The following is a 19,034-nucleotide window of genomic DNA, read 5'->3' as shown; positions in this document are numbered from 1 at the left end:
TGAGTGTTGCTTAGGAGGAGGGTAACATCAGAATGAGTGACGGGAGAGAAGGAGGACATAAAAAAGGTAGGGGAAGGAGGAGGAGATTAGGAGGGGGAGGAGAGAATAGGTTGACGAAGGTTGAGGACTTTGTTAGAAAAGACAGAGGCAAGATCAGTAGCAGAGAGAGAAGAGGCGATGGAGGGATCAGGAGTAGATGGAGAGAGAAGACTGGCTAAAGTTTGAAAAATGCAGCGAGGGTGGGAGGCTTGAGACTGGAGAAGATCAGAGAAGTAGGTGCTTTTAGCGGAGTTGAGGCACGAGTCGTAGAAGGTATGATAGCAGAAGTATGCAGATTGGTTAGAGGGGGTTGGGTGTTTGAGCCATTGACGTTCAAGGCGCCTGAGGAGGCGGCGCATGGAGGAGAGATGAGAAGAAAGCCAAGGTTGAGCTGGATGGTGAGAGGGGCAAAATGAGGAGAGGGGGTAGAGAAGATCGAGAGAAGAAGAGAGAGATGAAGTTAAGATGGAGGAGGCATCAGAGGCGGAGAGAGAGGATAAGTGGGAAATGGGGGGGAGGGAAAAGGAGAGGGATGTAAGAAAGAGAGGGGTTAAAGCCACGTAGGTAGCGCCAGAAGTACGAGGTGGGGGAAGGAGGGAGAGGAGGAGAAGGGGAGGGAGGGGAGAGGGGAAAAAGAAAGTAGAGAGTGATCAGACAAGTAGGTGGAAAGGGAGGATACGGGGGAGGCAATGAGAGAGGAAGTAAAGATGAGGTCAATGGTAGAGCCAGATTGGTGAGTAGGAGGGGAGGGGAGAGAGGAGGTAGGAGTCAAGAATGGAGAAGAGAGGAGGGGGGGGTTCGAAGAGAGGTGGAGATTAAAGTCACCAAGTACAAGTAGAGGAGTGGGGCAGGGGGAAATGAGGCTGAGGAGATGGTCAATGTCCTCATAAAAGGAGCAGAGAGGGCCAGGGGGCCGGTAGATGATAAGGAATGAGATAGCATGAGAGGGAAGGTAGGTAGAGAAGTAGGGGATGGAAAGAAGGTGAAGTGTGGCCGAAAGAGAAGGCCAAGACCACCTCCACGGCCAGAAGAAGGGGGGACATGTTCTAAGGAAGAAGAGGAGGAGGTGAGGGAGGCAGGTACAGAGGTGTTGTGAGGAGGGATCCAGGTTTCAGTGATGCAGAGAAATTGGAGGTTAAGGCATAGGAAAAGGTCAAGGACAGCTGTGGTTTTATTACAGATCGACCTGGTGTTCCAGAGGACGACGTCAAAGGCATTGGTGGTGTTAGTGGGATGAGGGTAGATAAGGTTACGGCGTTGGGGAGAGGGATTGAGTGGGTGTGGGAAGAGGGGGGAAGATTGAGAGAGGAGATCACCATTAGGAGAATGACGAGTATTTTAAGGGGGAAAGAGGTAGGGGAGAGGGAAGGGGAGTGGAGCGGTATTGAGGAAGGGAAGGAAGCCTAACAGGGAGAATGAAAAGAATTGGACAATGGGTCAAGAAGCAGCTAAAGGGATAATGCTTGGGAAGGAGAGAGGTGGGCGGGAGAGGAGATGGGGCGCAGGGAGGAGGGGTAGGTAGGGGAGAAGCACTGCAAGCAGTAAAACTATGGGCTGGTGGCGGGGACACTCTGATGTGGTCTGATGGAGGGAGGGCTTAGCTTGTAGCAGGAGGGATCAGAGAATGGAACTAGAAGCGTCAGAACTGCAGCATATGGCAGTAATCAGAAGAAGCGGGTGAGTCAGATCAGATCAGTGAGGTGGAATGAGACACAGGAGCTGTAGTAGAGCTGGTCCGAAGGAGATGGCAGCGGAGGGGGGCAAAGTAGCCCGCAGTTGATGGTAGTGGCGGAAATTGCTGCAGCCCGTAACATATGGGGTGGTCCAGTAGGTCGACAGAGACACAGGGACAGTGGGGGAAGTAGCAGAGGATGCAGGAGGCAGTTACAGAAGAAGAGGGCAGAGGAGCAGATGGGGTCAGCAGCAGCCAAGCGAGGGGGTTGATGGCGGCCGTCAGGGGGAGAAGTGTGCCCAGGAGTAGAAGGCTGGGGGAGCAGGTGCAGTCCAGTGGGTCCTGTGGGTGTAGTAGTCGGAGAGGAGGAGCGGGCATAGGAGCAGTAGGGTCCGCCCTTTGCAGTGGCTGGGGGCAAAGCAGCCTGCAGATTGTGAGCCGCAGCAGATTATGAGCCGCAGCTGTGGGGGGCAAAGCAGCCAGCAGATTATGAGGGTGGTGGGGGTCGCTGCAACCCGGAGCAGATGGAGAAGGCCAGAGAGCAGTGGTCCTAAACAGCCAGTGGCAGGAGTCTAGCCGTCAGGGGGAGAAGTGGGATCAGGAGTAGATGGCTGGAGGAGCTGCTGCAGTCCAGTGGGTCCTGATGTGTAGTCGTCAGAGAGGAGGAGCAGGCAGAGGAGCAGTAAGGTCCACACTTGGCAGCGGCTTGGGGCAAGGCAGCCCGGAGATTATGAGCCACAGCAGATGGAGAATGGTTGCAGTAGCAGCCCGCTGCAGATGGAGAAGGCCAGAGAGCAGCTGGTAGGGTACAGAGGTGGAGGCACCGCAGTCCTTAATAGGTGCAGCTGGCCAAATTGGAGGAGAGCACTGCAGTCTGCAGCAGATGGAGCAGGCCAGGAAGCAGAGGAGCCACGGTCCGTAGGAGGAGGAGGAGCTGGCCGCTGGGAACTGCTGCCTGAAAGGGATGTGATTGGGCAAGGAGAATCAGTGCACGGAAGTCTACACTTTGAAGCAGCGGCCCGCAGTAGGTGGTGATCGCTGCAGTCCACAGAATCAGGTCATGGAAGTCTACACTTGCAGCGGTGGGGGGCACGGCAGCTCGCAGTGAGCGGAGGAGACCACAGCAGCCCGCAGCAGATTAAGCAGGCTAGAGAGCGGCTGGAGCTGCGGGTTAAGAGGCAGAGGTGCCGCGGCCCGCAGTGGGAGGGGCTGGCCGCCGGGAGCTGCAGACCACCAGAGATGTTGATGTCACAGGAGAAGCAGGTTGCGGAAGGCCGCACTGAAAGCAGCGGGGGGGGGGGGGGGGTCAGAGCAGCCAGCAGACAGTGGTGGAGAACGCTGCAACCCGAGATGGAGCTGGCCGCTCACGTCCGTTGGAAATGCGAGGGGCAAAGGGGGTGAAGCCTCGGAAGGGCAAGGGCGCAACAGTCCGCAGACAGTAGTGGAGAACATTCATGAGCATGTGAATCCATGCCAGACCCCATGCTAGAGAATAGAAATTGGCAAACCTTATGATCAAATTACGTAATCACTGGCACGATTTCACTGTTAATAAATGTGAACCATACATATTTTTAAAGTTAGACTATAATGTAAATTCAAGACTAGGGCCGACAACATCACCACAACAGGTTAAGATAAAGAAATCTGGACACTGTACAGAAAGGTAATATGCATATGTTTGTAAGGCTAAAAAGAGAACCCGTATCCAGAGATTGTATGCACGAGAAAAAAAGCCAACGTATAAGACAGGAACCAGTCTCCTGTGGATTGCCAACAAAAGCTTTGTGCATTGGTTTGGGTATTTAGAGCACAGAGGTGGTCTTGGTTGGCAAGGTCCTGCATCGAACAGAATTTTTGAACACATTGAAAAGCAAAGAGGAAGACAAGCAACCTCTTTCGAAAACACTGACATACCGGTGCGGAGGTACAGCTCGCTGGAGGCTGCAGCAGCAGCAGCTGCGCTGGATGCCATCCGCTCTCTCTCTCTATCACGCTCTCTTTCACGGTCCCTTTCACGGTCCCGCTCTCTTTCACGCTCCTTCTCCCGTTCCCTCTCACGCTCTCTTTCACGTTCCCGCTCGGCATTGACTGCTGCCGTGGCAGCAAGATGGGCTTGATGTCCTGAAATTAATTTTTTTTCAAAACATGGAATACATCATCATGTGGTTAAAGAACAAACAAAGCTAGATGTGTACACATTTAGCATAAAACGTCTTAAAACCACATATACAACTTCGTCCTGAAACCTCACTATTGATATCTGGGCCTCTTGACCTTGGCTTCAAAACCACTCCTCAACAAAATATTTATTACGAAAAAAACATCTTCAACAGTTGGTCAAGTTGTTCATTTAGTTCATAATACCTTTAGCACCACAGACACTATTTTGCATATTCAATGTTATTTTGGGAGATTGTAATCAAATTCTGTATCTCTGTATCATTCCTTGAGAGTAACACGCAAATCAAATTTAAAAAAAAATCAGTGTAATCTTCCAGTTATAAATTAAATGCACATTATTTTGAATTTCTGAGAAGCTATTAGCAAAATTACATTTTAATTTGTATTTATTTATAATGTGGTACAGTCAACATGACTTCCCATTTAATAAATTATACACTTAAATATACACTCATTTAAATGAAATCATCAATTCATTAAAACAGTTATCAAAACAATATTCTTCATTTTCACTTTAAAAGATCCACATTACATTTTATTATAAAAGCAAACTTTCTCTGTAGAGTCCAACTGGTGGTAAATTGATGGAGCTATGTATGATGTACAGTAAAAGCTCCTAGCTTCTCAAGGTAATGATAGTCTTTCCATACCCGTACCCTTGCGTTACCTGGAGCAAGTGTAATCTCATGAAGGGGAGGGGAGGGAGGGTAGTATGGGTGGAATAAAGATGTGGAAGAAAAGTGCTGTGTTTTGCTATCCAAAAGAACAATAAAGGAGGTTGCTAATCAGTACATCAGCATGGGATAATAAAGTAAGTATGACCCAGATATCTGCTCACTTCTCAAATTGATTAGTATTACCTATGACCCCAGCCTATTAGGATCCACAAAAGTGGAAGGGGAAATATCAGCTAGTTGTTTTAGTTAATTTTTCTCTTCCTTCTACACGTAAAGCGTCCATTTTCTGTTGACAGCGTGCACTTGAGTCATAAGGCAATAAAACAGAAAGATGGAGGACTGCAGAGCCTCAAAGGAGACAAGGCAATATACACAGCAGTATGCAAACACACTTACCTGGTGACATAGAAGCAGGGTTAAAAGGCCTGGGAGGGAATGCAAGCTGACCGGGGACATAAGTGATTCTGTCCATGGGAGGAGTGCTCGTTCCCCCTGGATGAGGCACTAAAATAGTGGGAGGCATATTGGTCAGGTCAATAATCCCTGTTAGAAAAATGAACAATTTGTTGTTTTAGATTCTCTGCTCAGTTTGCAAAAATTATGAAGGCCAACATCCTTGTCCTGAATTTTAACACAAAGACAAATAAATGGATATTAATAAAGACATAACATAATCCCATTAGGGTGCTTTACTTTGATAAAACTGCATTAAAGGTATGAATGTGTTCAGGGGTCTTTCACCCACAACGCCTAAGTCATGAGTACCACAGTTCTGTGAGTAAAGGCAGTTTTTGTCACGTGGAAAACTTTGTTTTCATGAAAATGACTATTTCATGTGCCTCAGTCAAACCAGAAAGATCTATCAATGTATAGACCTACTGGGACCATTGTTCAGTAAGAATTGATGCAGTCACACTCTGTGAGAGCACACACCACTTATCTGCTTGGTATTAAGTAACCCACCTTTTGGTAGAGATCTGTACTACACAAGTTGGTAGTGTGGCTGAGCAGCCAGGCCTATCTCAAGAGGGTTAAATGTGAGCTGTAGAGCTGGTCAAATGAAATCTGTAAATACAAGTATCCAAGTAACACTTACACTCAAGGTTTCTGTTATAAATAGTTATTTATTTAATTAAGGAACAAGTTACTTACCTGTAACTGTTGTTCTCCAGCATGGGTCTGGCATGGATTCACATGCTCATGAATATTCCCCATCGTCAGGCTGGGAATCCTCTGTAAAAGAAAAAAACAGTTTTAGTTTCTAAACTGTCTTTCTCCTATAAACCTATCACTGAGCTCTGGGTAATACTGCCCCAGCCAATGACTGCCCTCTACGTAAGCCCCTCCTCTGGCAGCCATCTTCAGATTTGGTAGCCATCTTCAGATTTGGTAGCCATCTTCAGATTTGGTAGCACGTAAAGTGGCAGTAGGACCAAGAGAAGACCCGCAGAAGGGGCAGGCGGGAGGGTTCGCACGTGAATCCATGCCAGACCCATGCTGGAGAACCACATTTACAGGTAAGCAACTTGTTCCTTCTCCAGCATGGGGTCTGGCATGGTTTCACATGCTCATGAATGAAGAATACATAGCAGTACATACATGCACAACCACGGGAGGTGTCAAGGCTCAACAGAAACAATCTCTTACCTCCTCACCAGGTTCACCTTCAAGCGAACAGGTTGCGCAGCACTACTTGGCAGACTCTGGACTCCTACCTGGAATCCTGGTCGCCGCAGTAGAATTTCATGAAGCTGTGTGTAGACCTCCACGTAGCAGCCCTGCAAATGTCCAGCAGGGGCACACCAGACAGGAAAGCTGTTGTAGCAGTGATCGCTCTGGTAGAATGGGATCTCGGACGGCCAGGCAGCAGTCGGTTTGCCAACCGGTGACAGTGAGTGATGCAGCTTGAGAGCCACCTGGAAAAGGAAGCCTTGGACATGGCCTTCCCATTGTTCACAGGACCAAAGTTCACAAAACGCGGCAAAGGTTTCCAGAAACTCTTTGTGCGAGGCACATAAAACTTCAGCGCTCTAGCGACTTCCAGCGAGTGCAAAGTCCTTTCTGCCGGCGATGAAGGCATCGGAAAAAACACAGGTAGCAGCACCACCCTCGTTCATTTAAAGTCAAGTAAAGCCGCTTGCAGGACAGGGCCTGGATGACACCTACTCGTCTTGGAGGTGATGGCCACGAGGAACGCGGTCTTCCACGACAAACTTGAGCAGGGCTGAATGCATAGGTTCGAATTGAGCCCCCATGAGCCTAGTCAACACCACGTTGAGTTCCCACGCTGGGGCCGGAGCTTTCACCGGCGGGAACGAGCAGAACAGTCCCTTGATGAACTCCTTAACTAGACGGTGCAATCACAGTAAAGACCGTCCCAGAGACCTGGTGTAGCGGGAGCTAGCCGCCAGATGCACCTTAGAGGTGTGAGCCTGCCCTGATTTAGCCAATGACAGTAAATATGGAAGTACCTGAAGGGCCATGACCCTCAGAGGATTGATCTTCTGCGACCGGCACAAAGTCGCAAAGCGCTTCCATCTGTGTCCATAGCACTTCAAAGTAGACAATGCCCTTGCCTTGGCGAGTATCCCCTGCAGTCCACCAGAAGATCGTAGCCACCGAAATGCTGCAGGAGCCAGGCCTTCAGGTTCAGAGATCCTGGGTCGTGGTGCAGAATTGCACCTCCTTCCCTGGCGAGAAGATCCGCGACCACTGGCAGCTTGACTGGAGGAGACACTGACATGCTGAGAAGGTCCGGGTACCAGATCTGCCTCGGCCACGCTGGTGCGACAAGGATCATCCTGCACCATTACCGTCTGAGTTGAGTGATGATTTGAAGAAGTAGCGGCAATGAAGGGAACGCATACAGAAACAGGCCTTCCCATGGGAATGAAAATGCGTCCCCCCCATGCTCCCCGGCTGTGGGAATCTGCTGGCGAACCTCCGGCACTTGGTGTTCATCGCCGTCGCAAACGGTTCGATGTGGGGACTGGCACATTTGAGGAAAAGGTTGTCCACTTGATCCTGCCGAAGCTCCCACTCATGGCAAGAGCGCAGCTCTCTGCTGAGAGAGTCAGCAACAGTGTTCTTTACTCCTGCCAGGTGAAACGGAATGAGGAACATCCCCTGGGCGATGGCCCAGGGCCACTAGTCCTGCGCCTCTTTGGAGAGCGCTGGGGATCTGGTGCCACCCTGCTTCCGGATGTAAACATCGTGATGGTATTGTCTGTGAAGACCCTCAGCACTTTTCCCTTGAGGGACGGCAGAAACAACCTGAGGGCACAAAACACAGCCCATAATTCCAGTACATTGATGTGCAGCATCTTCTCTTCCGGCAGTCACAGGCCTCTGGCGTGAAGACGTCTGGTGTGGGCTTCCCATCCTTCTAGGGAAGAGTTGTTAAGATGGATTTCTGAACTCTGTCCTGGAGGGGCAGAGGATCAGAAGGCCAGCCTAGTTTCTTGGAACAGGGTAACCTCTGGACAAGCCAGACCAATCAAGGTAGCGATCGCGTCGGTCAAGACTAGGTCTCAAGAGGGGTGAGGGTGACTGAAAGCCCGCAATGAGCACAAAAAGCAAGGACACTTACAAAATTACTCCAAGCAGGTGTTATATTAAAAATATAGACACATTACAAGGCCTTTGTAATATTGACCATAGTAAAGAATCACGATAAAACTCAAGTAATCCAACACATCACCATCAAATATAATATATATACAATTACCGAAGGGTTTAAAGAGTTCGAAGCACTAAATATGCAGACCACCTAGATGGGGAGGAAAACGGGCAGTGCAAGTAATCATTAGACCCAGTTCGCCTTCAGAGGCCACCTAACCAGAAGGAAGTCCAAGCCCTACGAAGAGTGGAGCCTTGTGCTCAAAAGTATCTGCACAGGCTGGTGCCAACGGGCAAAGGGGAGTCTCTTCAAGGAAATCAGGCAGTTCAGAGTGGTGAACAAAGGAGGGCGAACAGATCTCCGCTACTCAAGCGCGACCTCCACTTGTGGGCAGAAGCAGAACGCGAGTGCGAAAAAGGCGTGCTGTTTAACACAGCGAGGAAAAGCTACAGGCTCCTGCAGGTGGGCGACCGATTCCTAGCGTTGCTACTCACGGGTCACCCGATGCAGGCAGACCCAGGATCTCTGCATCAGTTCAGTGCTGGCAGGTTTAGATACGAGCAGGGGACGTCTCGGCGCCGTGTAGATTCCGCGGCAGCAGAAGTTAGAGTTGAGGATGTCCCAAACGCAGTGAACCCGCACAGATTGTTACCACAGCAGGGCAACGAAGCGGCCGTGTGTATTTCAGCCCAATGCACACTTCTCACTTCAGACCTGGGAATTCCAAGTGTACGAATCGTGTGTGAGTGCCAAGGACTCGGAATACAACACAACCTGACGGTGGTAACAGAGCAAGACTCCTGTGTAGGCTGGTCAGTCCACTGGATGGCCCAGAGACGCTTCCGAAGGCTTACGTGCAGGAGATGATGAAGATGCCGAGAATAGTTGTTCCCACTATTCCAAAGGGTCGAAATACCAGTACAGACCTTCTCGTTCGATCAGAGGCAGAATGGTCTCACAGCGTGACAGCAGTGCAGAGGAGCAGTCCTTCAGCGGGTCACCAGCGATTCCTCGGTTCAGCCTCTTGGTTGCAGGATACTTGGCTCCTGTATCCGTTGTTCGTGAGAACTCAGGAGATCGACATGGTAGTGGTGTTTCCAGCCTCCTCTTATCCAGGGTTCCCTTCGCGCCAAAACGGAGAGGACCCAATGGGAGATCTGCTCACAAAACACTCACACCATACGTGGACCTATCACGGACCACGGTGGTCCCAGGCATTCAAGACACACTAGACTCTTTGGCACCCAGATTGTGTATTGGCCCACATCCTGGAGGCGCACACAAGGCCTGTAGAAGCCCGCGATAAGCCTCTGTGTTTCGCGGGAAAGTACATGCCCAAATAAGGAAGGCCCCGGGTCGGCTCGACCTGGGGAAGGTGAAGGGGGCAAGACGGTCAGCAGGCAGGACAAAGAGCCTCGTGGTCTGGCCATTTTGGAAGCCAGGCCACCATTTTGGGCTAAGCGTGAGAAACGCGCTTAAACAGCCAAAAGGAGCTCAAAACACAAAGAAACGATCACTGCCACCAGTCCCGTCTTGCACTGTTCATTAACAATCCAAATAGAGTGTCTAGAGCCTGTAGAGTGACTAGAGACCCAAGAGAGCAGTAACTTAGTTTACAGTGCCCTCTTGTGTCATCTTGCGCGAAAGCTGCAACATGATAAAAAAAAACTACGGAAAACAACATTTCCCGGTACTGACTGTCTTAAGGGCATGTCACTTTCCCCGTAAGAATGGAGCGAAAGCCCAGAGGAGTGCGGCAGAAGGCTGCGCTTCTCTGGCAAAGTCTAGATCAGGGTGAAAACAACAGCAAAAAGTTTAGGGGTTGCCACATGGAAGGAAAATTACCTACAATTAAGAAATCTTTCCTAACAAGAGTCTGTCGTGACCGTCTCCTGGTACGGGGGGCTCTGGAAATCCGTGCCTCTGGCGTTGTTGGAGCGCACGCCCCACCACCTTATCGCTCGACAGAACACCTCGTCGAGCGCAATCTTGTCCTGAAAGCCTACAGACACCTGTACCCAACAGGCGTCGAGGAATTCCTGTAGAGGGCGCATCTGCAGCCTGCAGAGACGAATCAGGTATATGCATGATGACATCATGCCGAGCAGCGACTTGATGGTCCTCATCATGGTGACCCTTAGTGCTAACAGCCGTTGCACATTACTGAAGATGGACGATATCCTCCCCTCCGACAGTGACGCCAGACACTGTGTCGAGCCTGGATCCCAACAACAGCGCGTCCTGCGATGGAGTCAAGCAGGACTTTGCATAATTCACTGAGAACCCCAGTTCCGTCAGCAGTCAGACGGTCTTTGCCGTTTGGTCGACCAGGTAAGGATACACATGGATACCTTGCAGTCGTAGATATGCCGCCACCGGAGCTAGGCACTTGATGACTCTGGGCGCCAACTTCAGTCCGAAGGGAAGAGTCTTGAACTGGTAATACTTCCCTTAAACGACGAAGCGCAGAAATTTGCGGTGTCCTTTGCATATAGGGATGTGGAAATACGCGTCAACAACGTTAGAAAGTCCCCCCCCCCTCCTCCCGATGACCATGCATGTGCTGCAGTGTGACCATCTTGAACTTCGGGGACAAATTGGCTTCCAGTCCCTGGTCTTCTTTCTTACGAGAAAGTACTGTGAGTAAACTCTGGAGCCGTAGCCTCTTTGCAACCTGCTCTATTGCTGCCTTTTTTTTTTTTTTTTTTTTAACATTTCCCTAACTTCCAGCAGCAGCTGAGGTATGTGTTGTTCCTGCCGTGCCAACGGGTGTATTTGCGGACACTTCAGTTAAAACTCTAAGGTGTGTACATGGGCGAGAGCGTCCAGCACCCATCGTTCAGTGGAAATGGTCTACCACACGCTGACAAAGTTCACCAGCCAGACTCTCACCGGGGTGCAGGACCAACGTCTTGGCCGGTTCAGTCCTGCTGGGCTGTTGGTGCGCCGCCCTGGGAGCCTTGATGACTACCACCTCCGAAGGCCTTGGAGCGACTCCTGTTGGCTTCCTGGGTCGAGGAACGGGAGGGATGGCAGTAAGAGAATGAGCCCCACGCCGAAACCTTTCCAAGACCTGCTCGATTTTCCTCCTGAGGAACGAAAGAACAGCCGCTGTAGCTGCATAGTTCCCAAGGCACGGGTTGTCTCCGTGTTGGTCTTGATGGCCTTCACTAACAGGTTGTCTCAGTTGAATGGCATGTCCAGGACCATCGTCTGGACCTCCTGCCGGAAGTTGGTGGCCTTGAGCCAGCCACAACGGCAAAGGCAAACCCTGCTGCCCATCTGGCAGAAAACCGTGTCCGCGATGTCCAGTGCCACCGTGATGGAGCGGTCCAACGCCACCTCGCCTTTCTGAAGGACCTCCAAAAGCCTCGACCCACTCATCATCGTGTATGAAATCCAGGAGAGGAGTCATTTTGTACCAAAGCTCCCGGTCGTACCTGGCCACGATCACTAAGGCGTTGGCCGCCTTGACCACTCTCGCCGCTGAGTAGATGACCTTTCTATCCATTGAGTCCAATTTCTTCCCCTCGTTGTCCGGAGGGGCTGATGAAGAAGACACTGAACTCAACGATTTCTTCCTGGCGGCAGCCTAGACCCCCGAGTCCGGCGCCGGTTTAAACCGCATACCCTTAGGTGCAGACTCCAGCAGCATGCATTTCTTCTCAAGGTTTCTCTACACCTGGGCTCAGGCGGGGATCCTCAGCAGGACCATCCCCTCATCCCAAACATCGTCCAGGAGCGGGACCGATAGGATGGTCTTCCTCTTCATCTCCCGACGCTGATACAGGAAGCCCTCCTTCTCTTCTAGGGTGAGCTGGAAAAGCTCAGACGCCCGTCGATCATGGAATGGAAGGATCCCACTTCATCCGGGGAGAAGCTCTCGGCTGTGGCGACGGAGGATCTCCCATCCCGCCGTCATTGTCCATGCCCGTTGTCGACATGTCCGTCCCCGTCCCACTTAGCGAGGGGATGGGATGGGTGAGGAGGGCAGCAACCATTGGAATGGAGGTGTAGGAGGTCACCTCCTCTTCTGCGCCGGTGGTTGCCCCGGTGTCAACGGGGTCGCTGGTGGCGGTGCCAATGGTGGTGCTGTCGGCATCCTCCTCTGAATCTCTGACACCAGCGTGTGGAGGGTCGAGAGGATATCCTGCGAGGCGTGTCTCGGAGGTACCTGGGGGACAGGGTCGCTGGGCCCAGCACCCATGTCGTCATCCCTGTCGATGGTTTCACAGTCGCCTACGGCAGGCGTCATCCTGACGTTCCCATCGTCGTCGTCACCACCCTAAATGGTGTGGATGGAAAGTATCTCTCCTCCGACAAAGAAGAAGAAGAAGAAATGCCCGTTCCTCAGAGTTTTTCTCCGTCCCCTCCCCTTTCTTCAGGTCCTGAGGGATCGGTCTCGGACTGGAGGTCCCGCATCCGCTTTGCAACAGGCTTGTCCGAAGCCTCCCTCCTAGGAGGAAGAGCTACTCTGGCCGCCACAGGTGCACCCTGGACCGGGTCAGCATCCTTCATCGTGCGCTTGGTGAAGCCATGGCAGATCGCACAATCTTCTTTATGCGTCGGGTGTAGGCAATACAGGAACTGCGAATGCTTGTCGTGTGTGAAAAAATTCCGCAAGCCATAGCTGGTGCTTGAAGAGGGAAGCACCGACCTTCTCATCTGACATGATCCACGCGGTGTAGGCCTGAAGAACTTCTGGAAGCTTCCACGAAGAACACTCGACTGGTTCTGCACTTGAGGGGTGAACGATGCCGAAAAAAAGGTCCCCCTTAATCGGAAGGATGATCGATGGAGCACACAGGCTCGATTGACCGAAAAATAGAGTTGTCCTATAAAAAAAGTGAAAAAACATAGAAAAGCTTGAAGAGTGAAACACGAGGACTCCCAACATGTGAACGTGCGGGAAAAACCTGAAGATGGGTGCCAGAGGAGGGGGTTAGGTAGAGGGCAGACATTGGCTGGGGGCAGTATGACCCAGAGCTCAGTGATTGGTTTATAGGAGAAAAAGTTCAGAAATGAAACAAACCATTTTTTTCTTTTACCGAGGATTCCCAGCCTGACGACGGGTAATATTCATGAGCATGTGAATCCATGCCAGACCCCATGCTGGAGAACATCCATTTTTAAATAAGCATTCTTTAAAAAGGCAATTTGTGTAACAAGGTAAATATACTTTAAAATTACTTTTCAGAATCAAAACAAGTTGGTGGATAATTTTTGGATATGCTTCTTACACAATTCCTACACCCTGAGGTGACGTCAATCAAAAGGACAGTAATGGCATTTATATATCACACTAGTTATACTTTGCAGATTCTGAGGTTGCAGAAAGAAAAGATTAGGGAAGGAAAATGGTTAAACAATTTCTCAGTATATGCGAGTACAGCTAAATCTTCCAATGAAATCTAGATAAGCCTTTCCCAGCAGTAACAGTATACACTTAGCTAACACCTACGAGGAACAAACAGTATCAAAGTCAATGGACTAGAAGAGTATTCAGGCAGCCAGGACAGCCAAAGTCAATTGTGACACAGCCTATGTATCTGTTGCACTTCTTAGATCAAAAAGGTCTTGCACAAAGTTCGAGAGTTAGTTAGAAAAATCGCTTGTAGATCACAAGCTGTTTATCCTGTGAGAAGAGAGTTGAAATCAACTCTAAAAGCTAAGCCAATGCAATTCCCAACTGAGAAGAGCACGACTAAAAGACAATAAGTTTAGTACCTCAAGCCTAAACAGTACCTCTGGTTTGAAGAAGAACGGTTCAGCTGGATTCTGTCTTGCTACAGCGGTGCAGACCCTTCGTTCCTGAGCCTCAGCTGTGGGGACAATAGGGAGAACGTCTGTAGGGCTGCTGCGGCGTACCTGGGTGGTCGTCGGCAGCTATGGGCTCCTTTCAGTACACCTGCACTTTGATGTTTGCCAAGCGCTGAAAACGCACTGTGCGGATCTTGGAGACCGGTTGGACTTTCTTTGCTCCCTCGATCTTGCACTCTGGTGAAGGGATGCTGGATCTGGAGATCCTGCTTCAGGATGGTCCTTCGGAGTCTTCAGGAGCTTCTAGCCGGACTCCTTCCACGGCATTGCACTCGACTAAGGACATTCGACCACTGCCATTGGGTTCTTACAGCAACTAAGAAGCACAGCCAGTCGGGCATGGTGATCCAGTGGAGTTCATCTCGGGGTTAGTTGGTCCCACTAACCCAAGGGGAGAAGTTGTTCCGTTCAGAGGTTCTCTGTTGAGGTGAAAAAGGAGTTCAGCACTGCAGCACGGCTTCACCAGGCAATTCAAAGGTCCAGGAGGTTGCAGCAAGCTTCGTTCAAGGTTTCATCGTCGGGTGTTTCTCCCAGTGGTCGAATCTGCCTCTAGTCCCAAGACCCTCACCTTTTAGCAGGTTTATTCCATTCATGTAGACTGTTAATCACACAGCAGGATGGCTCTCCTAAAAGGACAGCCAGCCAATCAGGACTAGTTGCATTCAGGCATTCCTAGAGACAAAGGACAGTGGAGTTTCGGGACCCTCCCTCACTTCCTGTCCTTCCAGACACAGTGGAGCCAGAGGTGGGCATCAGGTCTGAAGCCTGTCAAAGGCAAGACAAACAAAGGGCTCAACCCTGCCTCAAAGCACAGAGAAAAGCCCAAGAAAGACCCCACAAACAGAAAATGGGGAAAAAAGAAGACAGGGGCAATTTTGACAAAATGGTCACCCATGAGTGCTGTAATGCAGATGAGGGTTCAGCCTGCGGCAGAAAAGCACAATGGTAGGAAACATTAAACCACTGCCACCAGCCATTTAAAGTAGTGAGGGTAACAAAAATGTTTCATGAGAGAGTAGGATAAGGGGCTATTAGGTAACCCTCCCGTCCCCCCATAGCACTCCGCATAAAATGGTGTGTGCTGGACCTACAAAGAAAAAAGTTAAGTAAAGTAAATTTCAATTTACTATTCTTTGGAATTGTATTTCACACAAGAAAACTTATTTAAATCTTATGAGACATCAAAAAGGATTTTTCTGAGACACTGCACTGAAGGTGCTGTGTGTCACCATACAAAAAGTAGATGCCTATGTGGTTTGTCAGACTCCAAAAACAGTGGGAACACAAAATCCAAATCGGGTAAAAACACATGAGCGAGTGAGAAAAGGGCCTCACTCACTCCATGGTTAAAAAGTCCAGCAAAAGAGCCGAGGGTATCTAAGGTTGAAGGGAATTAGCACAGAAATGAGAATTCCGCCCAACAACCATATGTTAAAAAAGGAGCATGCAGGGGGTATGAAGAAACAAGGTTGGGTTTCAAAGTCTGCTGTCTATTAGCCAGGAGGTTTTTGTGCTGTACTCCACACCCTCCTTCCCCTGCCCGCACTAAGGTGGTACACAAAGGAAGCAAAGGAGCAGGTATGACATAATACATTAATGAATCATACAATTTAGCATGAAAAGAGAACACATACCACCTACTTTGGGGACTGACAGTCAAAAAATAACCTTAAAACTGTAGCCCCCTACTGTATTATTATTTGGATCTGTCTGCCTTAAGAACCTATTTACTCACAACAGCACCTACTCTTTAGAGGGCAACAGAAGATACCAATGCATTATTACATGACTTGTTTATCAATGCTTAAAAACAACAAATTACTTACCCCTCAATCATTTTCTTTCTCTTGGATGTTCCTCCCAGGGATTCCTCTTCTTTGATATCTACCAGCGCAGTTGCTCTTTAGAAACTATTTCATAAACAGGAGGAACAGAGTGGCGCCACATAGGTTCCACTCAATGCTCCTGCGCATGACGAAGTCTGAGACAGAATATATTAAGGAGCTGCGCCCTATGACCTCAGTTCCACCCATTTCTCTAGCACTCTGATTCTCAAAGACTGCAAAAGGAAGGTGGTGCATTAGCCATCTGCCAAGAGAAGCCATTGGAAGAGCAATGAGGAATCTGTGGGAGGACGATACATCAGAAAGAACATGACGAAAAGGCAAGTCATTTTTTCTTCTAATGGATTCCTTCCTCCCTATGATCTGACTTCTATAGCAGTATGCAGACCGGGAGGAAGGAGGATAAAAAAAGACACCACCTATTCCAGAAAACTCTGGAGGCCTGCTCTACCAAACCAAGTGTCCTGTCTCGATTGGGAATCTGAGCAGTAATGTTTGGCAAACATGTGCCAAGCGGCACATAGCAGTTTGGCAAATGTCCAGAACAGGTACTCCTCTCTGCAGGGCATGGTGGAAGCCGGCTCTCTGAATCATCCCCGAGACCTTCACGCACATCCTACCAAGCCAGATCATAGCATTCTTAAATGCAGAGGATGATCCATCTCAACAGGGTCGGTTTTGTCACAGCCCTGACATCATGGGCACCAGCATAATCCACAAAAAGCTGATTATCTTTCCTGCCATCCCTTGTCCAAGAGCCGGACCAGCCAAGGGCCCATAGCAGGTCCAACAGATGGAAGCTCTTCTGTCTTGGAAGGATGACGTGAAGGAAAAAAAAACAAGAAGGTGGATGTTTAGCGAGATGGAAATCCGCGACTACCTTTGGCAGGAAGGATAAACTCACCCTCAAAATCACCTTCTCTTTGGAAAAAGACAAATAGGGAGGTTTAAAGGATAACGCCTGGAGCTCACCCACCCATTTAGTGGACGGGATGGCAAACAGTAAAATCACCTTAAGGGTGAGCAATCTAAAAACATGAATGAGAATGCAGTGGGTCAAATGGAGAACCCATAAGGAATGTCAATATGGATTTTAAATCCCATTCGGAACATACTGTTGTGGAGAAAGCTGATTGCAGATCCCGCACAAATTTGTGCACAACTGTGGAGATCGTGAAGAATGAACCTAGCTAAGTAGTCCTATTAAAAACTGGGGTAGCGACTAGATACCCAACCACAGTGCCAATCTGCAGGCAAGCCATAACCAGGGAAATTAGAAAAAAACAACACTTAAGTTGTGGGACAATGTTTGGAAATATCCTATTTTTGCTGCTGTCTCCATAGACGTTTATAGAACACCTAAACGTTGTGCTATTGTTTTGAACCAATCCTGACTTTAAGAGACAAGTGAAGCATTTTTTTAATTCACTTGCCTTGCTAAACTCATCTGTTTTGGTGGGGCACTGATCAGTCCCTATGGCTAGAAGTACAGCAGAACTCTGTTCTCCATTATGAAATCCTGTGTTTATTTTACAATGCAATCTTCACCTTACAATGGGGTGTTGTAGAGATACTTTGTGTCCCTTTAACTTTGTGGTTACTTGCAGGATGCGAACAAGATGGGCAGGTGAAAACAAATCTTTTTATACTATGTTTCTGTTAATTGTCTTGCACACTTTTGTATTTTACAGCTTAATGCCTTTCAGAGAATCATATTCTGTAAAATGGCCGTCCATGAGATATTTTACATGGTGTGGTAGGGGGACGTGCGAGTGACAAATTATAAGTTACTCACGGTAGTGACTAACGTGTCCTTAGTCCTCTTTCCTCCATACTGCATGGGCGTCCCTTCCAAGGGACAGGACAGAACCTTTTTCACCAGGAAAAAACCTTCTTCCCCTTTAAATTTAGAGGCACGCGGGGGTGTGGCCCAGGGAGCATGCGCTGCCCTAACTCCACCCTCCGACGCCACACCTCAGTCCCCATAGACGCGTCGACAATAGATTAACATTGCCTAATGACACCAGTTTCATTAGTGGGGAGGCTGGCAGGACGTATGGCGGAAAGGGTGAGTAACTTATAGTTACGCGTACGTCCCATCCCCTTTCCTCCAATCAGCATGGGCAATTACAACTGAGTGTAGCCCCAGGGTGGAGCAAACAGGTTCCTAAGAACCACCTGCCTGAAAGCCACGTCTGCCCTAGAACCGGCATCCAAACAGTAGTGTTTGTAGAAAGTCGAAGGGGAGGCCCACGTGGCCGCCCTCCTTAGGACTTGCAGGGGGACATGCCGCTGGAAAGCGATGGCCGTTGCCTTGGCTCTGACCGCGTGGGCGTGCATGTTGGCCGGCAGTGGTTTGTGCTGTCCCTCGTAGACTTCTTAGATGGCTGAGACCATCCAACGGGCTATGGAGGTCTTAGATGCCCGAAACCCTGGTCTTGATCTGCTGAAGGTAACAAAAAGCGCATCCGACCTGGGGAAGCCCTTGGTCCTGTCCAAGTAGAATTGCAGGGCATGCCGGACTTCCAGGCAGTGCAGAACTCTGTGCCTCGTCTTTGGGCTCAGCAAAAAACATAGGTCACACCATTTCTTCGTTCAGATGGAATGCGGAAAGGCACCTTGGGCAGGAACGCTGGGTGTGTCCGCAGGACTACTTTATCCTTGTGAAATATAGTATATGGTTCTGAGGCGACCAATGCCTGCATTTCACTGGTTCTGCGAGCTGAGGCCGACTAGCAGTGCCGTCTAAATGGTGACCAGCCTGGTGTCCACGGATGCCATTGGTTCAAATGCTTTGTGCGCCAGGGCACCGAGCACTATGTTAAGGTCCCACAATGGGTGTGGCCTCTTGATGGGTGGGTAGAGCCTGGAGAGGCCTGCCAAATGTTTCTTGGCAATCGGGTTGAAGAGGAGAAAATCTCCTCCCCCGAGTTTCTGTAAGCCCTGATGGCTACCAAATAAGTGCGGCAAGAGTCTACTTGCAGAACTGAGTGGGCGAGGTGCGCCGAGAAGGAGAGCACGTCGTCCAAGGTACATGCCAGGGGGTTGATACCCCTAGAGTCTGCCGAGCGGCAGAACCTGGTCCACTTGCTCCTATACTGTGCCCTGGTAGACTTGCTCCTGGCACCGTGTATAATCTCTAGGTTGGCCTGGGAAAGGCTGTGGTGAGCTAGCATGGC

General features: G+C 49.7%; 1 protein-coding gene across 7 annotated transcripts in view; it reads right to left on the bottom strand.

The window, feature by feature from the left end:
- Positions 1-19,034, bottom strand: part of NCOR1 (nuclear receptor corepressor 1) — a 2,268,409-nt gene that overhangs the window by 698,466 nt on the left and 1,550,909 nt on the right. For 6 of the 7 annotated variants that reach the window (XM_069615218.1, XM_069615220.1, XM_069615219.1 and 3 more), the window contains 2 exons: positions 4,969-5,115; positions 3,629-3,835 (listed from right to left, as the gene is read on the bottom strand). In XM_069615218.1, the coding sequence (XP_069471319.1) occupies positions 3,629-3,835; positions 4,969-5,115 (354 nt within the window). The remainder of the gene's footprint in view (positions 1-3,628; positions 3,836-4,968; positions 5,116-19,034) is intronic. The other variant, XM_069615222.1, reaches the window with a different exon arrangement.

Source organism: Ambystoma mexicanum, chromosome 9 (assembly GCF_040938575.1).
Source record: "Ambystoma mexicanum isolate Mex_15411 chromosome 9, UKY_AmexF1_1, whole genome shotgun sequence".
Taxonomy (NCBI): Eukaryota; Metazoa; Chordata; class Amphibia; order Caudata; family Ambystomatidae; genus Ambystoma; species Ambystoma mexicanum.
This window is presented reverse-complemented; position numbering and strand designations above follow the sequence as displayed.